The sequence below is a fragment of the Electrona antarctica genome (assembly GCF_951216825.1).
Source record: "Electrona antarctica genome assembly, chromosome: 14".
NCBI classification, from domain to species: Eukaryota; Metazoa; Chordata; class Actinopteri; order Myctophiformes; family Myctophidae; genus Electrona; species Electrona antarctica.
The window spans coordinates 45,098,649-45,110,140 of record NC_136795.1 but is presented as its reverse complement, the minus strand read 5'-3'; the positions used below and the strand labels follow the sequence as shown (position 1 = coordinate 45,110,140).

At 46.8% G+C, this 11,492-nt stretch overlaps 1 protein-coding gene across 1 annotated transcript in view; it reads left to right on the top strand.

Moving 5' to 3' along the window:
• Positions 1 to 325: 325 nt before the first annotated feature.
• The window catches only part of rapgefl1 (Rap guanine nucleotide exchange factor (GEF)-like 1), a gene marked incomplete at its 5' end in the record, with an annotated part of 85,536 nt that continues 74,369 nt past the window's right edge, over positions 326 to 11,492 (top strand). The window contains 2 exons of the mRNA XM_079521354.1: positions 326 to 558; positions 5,178 to 5,488. Coding sequence (XP_079377480.1) covers positions 326 to 558; positions 5,178 to 5,488 — 544 coding nt within the window. The remainder of the gene's footprint in view (positions 559 to 5,177; positions 5,489 to 11,492) is intronic.

Sequence of the window (11,492 nt, the reverse complement as noted above, 5' to 3'; positions counted from 1 at the left end):
CAATTCTCCTTTTGCACACACACACACACACACACACACACACACACACACACACACACACACACACACACACACACACACACACACACACACACACACACACACACACACACGCACCCACCCACACAAAAAGGGTGGGAAAAAAAATAAACTGTAACCATCTGCATGATGAGGTGCTCGAGCTGGCCTCGGCAATCTAGGATGTAAACCCTTCTTCATCAATTCTGAAGCACCTGCCTCTAGTTCTGGGAGAGAAAACAGTTCATCCTAGTGAAGCTAACAGTCCCACAGTGAGTCCCACTCCCCCCCAATAAACAAATCCACCATGCCGGCCGGTATGAAACCCCTGGAGAAGTTCCTGAAGAAGCAGACCACGGCGCTGACGCGGGCCGGGGGGTTCGGAGGGGCGGACAAGCAGGCCGGAGGAGGAGGAGGAGGAGGAGGAGGAGGGGGAGGGTTGACCACCGGGGCGGCCCGCAGGCGGGCCAGCCTGTCCCGGGTGGTGCCGTTCTTCAGGGAGACGTCGCCCGAGAGCGGGCAGGCCCGCGAGGTGTTCAGGTGAGAGATGACGCTGGATGGATGGATGGGTTGTCAAATTAATAACAGTATAACCTGTAATAATGTGTTCGTGTAAATTGTTGTCGCTGTACTGCAGTGGTTCTCAAACTTTTGGAAGGACGGACCCCCAATTGATTCTAACCCCCCCCCCCCCCCCCCCCCCATCTGAAAATGTTTTGTGCCTGCCACCCAGGTCCCCCAGAACAGAAGATTTATGTGTAAAAATTTAAAAAAATATATATTTTTCCCCAAAGTTTCTAAAATAGCAGATCTGCGCATGCGCTGTGAGCTTACAAGTAGATCTTCCGTTTTTTGCATAGCCAAAGTATAAACGGATAAAGTGGTTGAAATGATTCTGATGCTTTATTAACTATATACTTTTGCCTGCGGGGATCCCCTGGAACCCCTCCAAGGACGCCTAGGGGGTCCCCGGACCCCCACTTTGAGAGCCAATACTATACTATTGGACCAGCAATCCCTAAAAAAGCATGGTCGTGTGACCAACTGGACAAAGCCATGTGCCAATAATAAATACAAAAAGGGGATGTTGTGTTTTATTCCAAGGATTTTCTATAAGATTTGTCCTCCCTGGTACCTTCCTCTTGGTACACAAGATGTTAGTTGTCCTCCCTGGTACCTTCCTCTTGGTACACAAGATGTTAGTTGTCCTCCCTGGTACCTTCCTCTTGGTACACAAGATGTTAGTTGTCTTCCCTGGTACCTTCCCCTTGGTACACAAGATGTTAGTTGTCCTTCCTGGTACCTTCCCCTTGGTACACAAGATGTTAGTTGTCCTTCCTGGTACCTTCCCCTTGGTACACAAGATGTTAGTTGTCTTCCCTGGTACCTTCCCCTTGGTACACAAGATGTTAGTTGTCCTTCCTGGTACCTTCCCCTTGGTACACAAGATGTTAGTTGTCTTCCCTGGTACCTTCCCCTTGGTACACAAGATGTTAGTTGTCCTTCCTGGTACCTTCCCCTTGGTACACAAGATGTTAGTTGTCTTCCCTGGTACCTTCCCCTTGGTACACAAGATGTTAGTTGTCTTCCCTGGTACCTTCCCCTTGGTACACAAGATGTTAGTTGTCCTTCCTGGTACCTTCCTCTTGGTACACAAGATGTTAGTTGTCCTCCCTGGTACCTTCCTCTTGGTACACAAGATGTTAGTTCTTCCTGGTTCCTTCCTCTTGGTACACAAGATGTTAGTTGTCCTTCCTGGTACCTTCCCCTTGGTACACATGTTATACAGTATGTCCTTCCTGGTACCTTCCCCTTGGTACACAAGATGTTAGTTGTCCTTCCTGGTACCTTCCCCTTGGTACACATGTTATACAGTATGTCCTCCCTGGTACCTTCCCTTGGTACACAAGATGTTAGTTGTCCTTCCTGGTACCTTCCTCTTGGTACACAAGATGTTAGTTGTCCTCCCTGGTACCTTACCCTTGGTACACATGTTATACAGTATGTCCTTCCTGGTACCTTCCCCTTGGTACACATGTTATACAGTATGTCCTCCCTGGTACCTTCCTCTTGGTACACATGTTATACAGTATGTCCTTCCTGGTACCTTCCCCTTGGTACACATGTTATACAGTATGTCCTTCCTGGTACCTTCCTCTTGGTACACAAGATGTTAGTTGTCCTTCCTGGTACCTTCCTCTTGGTACACAAGATGTTAGTTGTCCTTCCTGGTACCTTCCTCTTGGTACACATGTTATACAGTATGTCCTTCCTGGTACCTTCCTCTTGGTACACATGTTATACAGTATGTCCTTCCTGGTACCTTCCCCTTGGTACACAAGATGTTAGTTGTCCTTCCTGGTACCTTCCTCTTGGTACACATGTTATACAGTATGTCCTTCCTGGTACCTTCCTCTTGGTACACAAGATGTTAGTTGTCCTTCCTGGTACCTTCCTCTTGGTACACAAGATGTTAGTTGTCCTTCCTGGTACCTTCCTCTTGGTACACATGTTATACAGTATGTCCTCCCTGGTACCTTCCTCTTGGTACACATGTTATACAGTATGTCCTTCCTGGTACCTTCCTCTTGGTACACATGTTATACAGTATGTCCTTCCTGGTACCTTCCTCTTGGTACACATGTTATACAGTATGTCCTTCCTGGTACCTTCCTCTTGGTACACATGTTATACAGTATGTCCTTCCTGGTACCTTCCACTTGGTACACATGTTATACAGTATGTCCTCCCTGGTACCTTCCCCTTGTTACACAAGATGTTAGATGTCATTTCTCATTTGCACAACTGTGTCGACTTTCCTCTTCCACCCCGGATTTGAACCCGGCGGTTTCCTGAGCAAGGGCTTGTTGCCATTGAGCTAATGGAGCCTGCCTGCTTGCTCAGGGGATAAAATTCGTGTCAGATCCATGTGTCTAGGTGAGACGTGACCTAGTGCTTTGACACAATGTAAATGTCTCAATGGAACAGCAGGGAGACAAAATAGAAAATACAAGCACTCCAATTGTATGTTATTGTATTAACGTACTCCACCATACAGAATGGACAAAATTAAAATGTATTTGTTTAAAAAGAAAAAAACAATATAGTGAGGCTAGGTCTAATAATGGTAGGTATAATAATGGTGAAGATGAGCTATCGCTCATTTAGCTGGGGATCCGAACCCCTGCCTGGGGGTGTCTCTACCCCGGACCCTGCGATCAGAACCAGAGCTTTAAACTAAGGATAATGTTATGATGATGTAATTCGTGAACTGTTTGTGCGCTGGTATACTTACAACGTATCAAAATAAACCTCATAGTCTACGGCTCTACGCTGCATGAGTTTGAGCTAATTTACATATTTGCCGGTATTTCAGGTGAGAGGGATTGGATTGTACGTCTTGTACGATGGCGTTTAACTAGTTTGGCTGGCAGGAAACGGAGTCTATTCCCAGCACCACCAGACCTGAGCTCACTTAAACCATTTAAGAAAACAAGTAGAATTGTGACATTTCTTAAGTTTTTGACCTCTAACCGTGAAACTTTACTTGGTGTCACATACATAGCAGGTGGATTGGAGGTACCTCCACAATCCACATGCCATTCTTGTGGACATTTAAAATTCAGCGTAGTTGAGTTTTTCAGGAATATTGCGGAAGAGCCAACCTGTTTTCCTTGTCTTGTTTTTCTTTCTGTCTCTATTCTTCCGTTGTCCATACTTGCCTCTCCCAATCTATACCTGCCCTTAGCTGACCTGGGATCAGAGACACACACACACACACACATGTGCGCACACACAGTCACACACGCACACACGCACACACACACACACACACACACACACGTGCGCACACACAGTCACACAGTCACACACGCACACACGCGCACACACACACACACACACACACGCACACGCACATAAGCACATGCAAATAAAAAGTTTGCTAATAAATCACTGGTTCTCAACATGAGGTCTGTAAGGTCCGTAAGGTTCCCTTTTGTTGAGTTAAATTAACACTGACAATTTTTCAACTGGGGTGTCTGTGACCTCTCGCAAATATAACTGGGGGCCCTCGTCTGTTGCCAAAAATCTGCTGTTGAATAGGCGGTGCATGGGTACACATCGGGTCGCAAGTTGTAGCGAAGCTTGTTGTTGAAAAAGAATACGAGACTGCTCGCCCCTTTACCAACTCGCCCCGGGAGTACAGCCGGCAGAACAGCGCGGCCTGGTATTCCTAAAGTAATCTAAGTAAATTATGCTTAAACGGTTAAACCTAACCTTATTCCTAACCTCAACCTCAGTAAAACGATGCCTAAACCTAACCCTATTCTTAAACTTAACCCCAGTAAAACTATGCCTAACCCTAAACTTATTTCTAACCTTATTCTCAGTAAAACAAAATAAAGAATACAAGAACCGCCGCACCGAGCTGTCGGCGTGAGGTCGGCGGAAAAAAGCTGGGGCGAGTTGGAAAAGGTTACCGTTGAAAAAGACATCAAGCCATAATATAGGATATTTTTAGCACCATAGTAGCCGTCTGTCGGTGTCAGCTCTCAGGTGCATTCAGCAACTTTTTTTTTCACACCTTCCAACCGACTTCACACCCTGTCGACGACGGCCAGTCTGCAGTAAATCTGCACTCTGTAGTAGTCTGTTTGGTGGAGAGCTGCCTTAATAACTCATTTAACTGACTCACTTAAAACCCATTTTGGGCGGGAACCCCTCTTGGTGTTTTAACTAAGCATTATGTTGTGCTATAGCTGTTGAAAAATAGCAGATCTACAAGTTCGTGGCGCGCCACCGAGTGGCGAGCTACGAGCTTGTAGGTCTGCTATTTTTGAAAAATCGTGAAAATGTGGCGCAAATCTTTGAATATATATTCTTTCCGAGCGAATGTTTTTAACTCAAATCTTTGCTTCTGGGGGGTCCCTGTTGGAACAACATATTTTCAGATGGGGGGTCCGTGGCCAAATACATAATTCTGGGGGTCCTTGACATGAAAACGTTTGAGAACCACTGACATAGAAACGTGGGTATTTCAGAAAACTGTCAGGATTTAGAAGACATTTGTAGTATCGTCCTCAGGTCTAAATGACTCATTTAACTGACTCACTTAATAAATCATTTTGACCCTCTCCCTCCTCTCTCCCTCCCCGCAGCCCGGACAGCGAGGACCCCCCCTCCTGGCCCTCCGCAGCGGCGCCCGGTGGCGGGTACCACCACTGCCCGGCCCCCGTCAACGGGCCCGGTACCGTCACCACCACCAGCTCGGGGTCGAGTTCTAGCGTCGGAGGAGGAGGAGGGGGAGACGTCCGCAGCCCGTCGCTGTCCAGCGACGAGCAGAGCTCCGAGGCCAGCCTGCTGGCGGACGGAGCTCTGGGATGGACGCCGCTGACTGCAGACACCCCCGACAACCTGATCCTGGCCCTGCTGGACAGCGTGGCCGGGCGGCGCTACGCCAACTGTGCAGGTGAGGACGCCACGCACGCACGCATGCACGCACGCACGCACGCGTTGTCTATCACACAATCTTATCTACACAGTACTGCAGTCACACACAGAGAAAAAGGAAGTGGGACAACCAAACATTATAATAATTCATAATTTAACTCTGAGACTAGTGTAACGAATCGCTACAAAATTGAGCAGTAACTCTGGTTGTGTTCATGCTAAAGCGATGATTTTCCTATGGTACCCTACACACACGCACAGTCAGTCTAAAGACGAGCATGGGTGAGGCAAATGTAGTGTCCTTTTGCGTGTTTGTGCAAACATTTTTGTGAAAATCTGCTATCTGAAAACCTGAAGGTACATTTGGGTCAATTTTCACACTTTCTCAAGTTGAATTAAAACTGCGGATTGTATTGTGTACTCAGTCACACATAAACATATTGGCCTATGTGCACAGCGGGTTTGTAGTAAGACTGCTCGGTAGCGAAAGTCTCACAGGACCAGTCCTTGGAGCGACCAGGGTGTCCTGTCAAAGTGAAACTAGGGTGTCCTGTCAAAGTTAAACTAGGGTGTCCTGTCAAAGTGAAACTGAGCGATGCACTTTGCTACCTGTTCACTCATTTTGTATGTCAATCTGGAACGTGACACGGCTGTCTGCAAAATGCCAGAAATGTGTGTCTCCGGACGTGCGAATGATATGTTGACATCCTGTACGCTCCTTCAGTTGCCCCAGAGAAACAGTTGAGGAACCGAGGAGGATAAATGGATCGTTACTGAATCAGTAACATGATATCCACGTTTATGAATCCCTGAGGGTTATAGATGTATGGTTTACAGAATAGAACGGATGGGAGATTTACAGCTGTAAATCCATGGCGTTTTTGTCATGAATGATAGTGTGACATTTGAATCGATCTTTATGGTATAGAGCAGGGGTGCCCACACTTTATGACTTGAGAGCTACTTTCTAAATGACCAGCTCGGCAAGATCTACCCACCAAATCAATTATTATACCATTGCTGAAAATAGTTTAAATATGTACCTGAGGGGGCTTCGGAATAGTAGAGTTCGTGTTACATTCTGTACAGTATAAGACAAATGCACTTGGAATGGGAAATAGAGGGGGGGAAATGTTTTTTTTTAATCGTTTTTTTTCTTCAACATGTCATGTGATCTACCTGCACAGCCTTTGTGATCTACTGGTAGATCGCAATCTACCTTTTGGGCACCCCTGGTATAGAGTCTACAAGCTATTCGAATATGCGACGCGCTGTCAGGCCAGAGCCTATACCATGCGCCTGGACCGCTAGGCCAGCGGCACCCCTGTCCTTTTGCCTCCGTTACGATTAATAATAGTTATTTTAAAAAGCAAACATAATGAAACTGAGTAAATATCTGATCTACAAGCTCACTACGTGTCACGATGTGGCAGGTTGTTGGCTTGTCAATTGGCATTTGTTTTGCGATTGGTATAGGATTGGTATATAGGATTGGTATATATGCGAAGTATATAGGACAAGGAGTGGTTACTGTTTAACCCAATTTGGGCGGGAACCCCTTTTGGTGTTTTAAGCATTATGTTATAATTTAGCTAATGAAAAATAGCAGATCTACAAGCTCATAGCGCGGCACCGAGTGCCGCGCTACGAGCTTGTAGGTCTGCTATTTTTGAAAAATCTTTGAACATATATTCTTTCAGAGCCAACGTTTTTAACTCAAATCTCTGCTTCTGGGGGGGTCAGTCCCTGGAACAAACATATTTTCAGATGGGGGGTCGGCGACCAATTACATATATCTTTGGGGGTCCTTGACATGAAAATGTTTGAGAACGAACTGACACAGAAACATAGGGTTTTCAGAAAACCGTCAGGATTCAGAAGACATTTTGTAGAATCTGTCGTCGGGTCAAAATGGGTTAAGAGGATGAAGAGAACATGCGTCTCGGCGTACTGCAGAGTGTCAGGGTAGATCAGGGCATGACGTTTAACGTGAGGAACAGTTGGTGGTACATCGGGGGGTTCATTCATCCGCTGGCTGCTCGCACACTGTCCCCCGTGACGTAGAGATCACAGGGCTGAGCCCCTGTAACCACCACCAGCTGATATACTGTACCGTGTGCCCTTGAGCAAGACAGAAGACATCATCCCGGGCTGTCAACGACTGACGTGACGTTTACAGGACCCGACAGTGTCACGCAGAGGGCACGTGGTTAGAAAAAAAGGGAAAGAAATAAAGGCCCCTATCTTGTGTGTATACCGCCTTACCCCTAAACGTCTTTGCCGTTTTCTTTACGATTTTTTATGTTGTTCAAGTTAAAAAAATAAAAAAAGCTAACTATAACTATAACTATATAGTTTTAGTTAACTATATACTTTAGCTATTGAAAAATAGCAGACCTACAAGCTCATAGCGCCGCGCTACGAGCTTGTAGGTCTGCTATTTTTGAAAAATCGTGAAAATGTGGTGCAAATCTTTTAATATATATTCTTTCAGAGCCAACATTTTTTACTCAAATCTTTGCTTCTGGGGGGGGGGGGGGGGGGTGCGATGGGGGGGGGGGGTGCGATGCGTTAGCTTGAGCTTGTAGCTGTTTTCGCTGTTGTAGAAAATGCATTTCTTTTAGACAACTTCTGACAACGTGTGACCGTCACCATTGTCGCCCAACATGGGGGCGAGAGGTTGAACGTGCACAATAAAAAGACAGTAGAAGATTTAAGCAATATTACACGAGAGGGTGTGGTTTAACGTGATTATTGCCACGACAGTGATGACGGTGACCACACCCTCGAGTGTAATATTGCAATTATACAACAGTTACCCTTAAAACTAAGAAAATCGCTGAAAAAACATATTTTTTTTAAATGACAAAATGACAGATGTAGCCACTACCATAGATATATATAAACACTAGATAGCTCACCCGCGCTGTTGGCCAATGGAGAGCGACGTCGTTACGTGGCGGCCATCTTACCTCGGGACACATAACATTGGGTCTATGGGGCATGTACTCTTAAATTACCATAACTTGCTCAATTTTCAACCGATTTTCAAACGGTTTGGTTTGTTATAAACGTCAGAGACGTCCGCATACTTATATGCTTTTATACGACGTTCATATAAAAAACATAAATTAAGCAGATAAGCGTCCTGAATCATAGCCACGTTGACAACGTTTGTAATAAACCAACCCGTTTGTAAATCCGTCAAGATTTGAGCGAGTTATGACTGTTTCTGTTTGAGCTGCCATTGAACATACTGTACTGTATCCCCGATGTAAGATGGCTGCCGGGTGAACGACGTCAGAAACTCCGCCTTGAGCCATCTAGTGTTTATATATGTCTATGGCCACTACGACCACAAATGTCCCAAGAAACTAGCTAGCCTAGCCACCGAGTTTGCTAGCGCTCTGGGAAAACAGAGCAGCTGAATTCTTTGTTTTGATTAGGTGGTGAATGGTGCTGGTTTAATCCACGGCTAGAAGGCCGTTTCAACAGATTGCTTCCTCGAAGCGACCTGTGGTATAATACCTGTTTGTCAACCAGTGTTGCCAAGTCCACAGGCCGCTTGTTGTTCCTGTGAAGTCGCTTGTTTGATTGCGTTCTTCTGTTTTCTAAAGTGCAGCGGAGTGTTTGGGCTGCCTTCCTGAGGTTGTTCTAAATCGTCATGGGTTGGATGCAGTAATTAGCCACAGACTGGTGCAGCCCTGCAGACGACATATTGATATTGATCCCATATTGACTTTCTCTTAAGTGTGTTATTGATAACTGACACATGATTGTGACAAATCCTTTTCCTTTCCTAAGAACACATTTGTTTTAGTGCAGTCGGTGGTTCTCAACCATTTCTTCTGGGTCAACCTTTTCTGGAACCGCCCCGTTTTAATGGTCAGATGAGTGGTCCGTGTGTTTAGTGGTCAGATGGGTTGGCCATGTGTTTAGTGGTCAGATGGGTGGGCTGCGTGTTTAGTGGTCAGATGGGTGGGCCGTGTGTTTAGTGGTCAGATGGGTGGGCCGTGTGTTTAATGGTCAGATTGGTGGGCCACCATGTTTAGTGGTCAGATGGGTGGGCCGTGTGTTTATTGGTCATATGAGTGGGCCGCGTGTTTAGTGGTCAGATGGGTGGACCGACGTGTTTAGTGGTCAGATGGGTGGACCGACGTGTTTAGTGGTCAGATGGGTGGGACGCGCGTTTAGTGGTCAGATGGGTGGGCCGACGTGTTTAGTGGTCAGATGGATGGGACACGCGTTTAGTGGTCAGATGGGTGGGCCGTGTGTTTAGTGGTCAGATGGGTGGGCCGTGTGTTTAGTGGTCAGATGGGTGGGCCGTGTGTTTAGTGGTCAGATGGGTGGGCCGTGTGTTTAGTGGTCAGATGGGTGGGCCGTGTGTTTAGTGGTCAGATGGGTGGGCCGTGTGTTTAGTGGTCAGATGGGCGGGCCGTGTGTTTAGTGGTCAGATGGGCGGGCCGTGTGTTTAGTGGTCAGATGGGTGGGCCGTGTGTTTAGTGGTCAGATGGGTGGGCCGTGTGTTTAGTGGTCAGATGGGTGGGCCGTGTGTTTAGTGGTCAGATGGGTGGGCCGTGTGTTTAGTGGTCAGATGGGCGGGCCGTGTGTTTAGTGGTCAGATGGGTGGGCCGTGTGTTTAGTGGTCAGATGGGTGGGCCGTGTGTTTAGTGGTCAGATGGGTGGGCCGTGTGTTTAGTGGTCAGATGGGATGGGTGGGCCGCGTGTTTAGTGGTCAGATGGGATGGGTGGGCCGCGTGTTTAGTGGTCAGATGGGTGGGCCGCGTGTTTAGTGGTCAGATGGGTGGGCCGCGTGTTTAGTGGTCAGATGGGATGGGTGGGACGCGTGTTTAGTGGTCAGATGGGATGGGTGGGACGCGTGCGCCGCGTGCATTTTCAGAGCATGTTTAGTCTATCGATCGATTTTGTCTTCCGGCTTGGATCAATGGAGCTAACATATAGTAACACTTTTAAGTTCTTATTTATTGGTATCACTTTTTTAATATTAATGTTAATATAATATCATTCAAATCTTTGTGTGTGTGTGTGTGCGTGTGTGCGTGCACATGCATCTTTACATGTCTGACTCTGTGTCTGTGTACAAATAAACACGTCGCATGCATATCGGTGTCGGGACAGAAAGTCAGAAACCTCTCATCTCCATATTCTAACCTTTTGTGTTTTTATGGTAAATTAATTAATTAACGCCCTCCTTGAACACATTAACAGCGTTTTTATGGTACATTAAACACCCTACTTGAACACAGAAGCATGGTGAAGTTGCAGATCCACAAGCGAACACGTAGATCTGCTACCTTTGATGCTTTTGAACTTGAATCCTGAAAAGTAACAGTAACACCCGACGGAGATGATATGTGGATGAGTGTTGCACACACACGCACGCGCGCGCGTGCGTGTGCGTGTGCGTGTGTGTGGCGTGCGCATGTGTGCTGATCCAGTGGTTACATAATAACTGCCGTCCTCTTTAAGGAACCAGAGGGTGCTTATTACTCCCTCTCCGTGCACGCTGCTTGCGTGCGTGCGTGTGTGTGTACATGCGTGCGTGGCGTGCATGCATATTTGTGTGCCTCAACTAACGACAGCATTACATTACAGTTCCTGGTGTGCATGTGCATTGATTCATGCATCTATTATTGTTGTACATTTGTGCTTGCAAAATGTCGCTGTGGGTCAGCACGTGCGTGCGTGTTATATGTGTGTGTGTGCGTGCGCGCATGGGGGACCAGCTCTCGGCCCAGAGGCAGAGAGGAGAGGAGGAGACCCTTCATGTGTCGGTAGTCCGGAGGGGGGGATTTCTGCTTTACAACGTTGGCATTTAAGCAGACGCTCTCATCCTCAGTGACTTTACAAAGAGCAAGATCACAGTAAAGTCATGGATTAAAGTTCTCCGTCGCCACCACTGATTTCAGCCATTTGGATTCCGTAGACGTCGGCGTGGACGCTGGAAAACCTGGCAACCTGCTGCGACGTGTTTTGATCTTTTTGCTTTTTTCAGTGTTTGT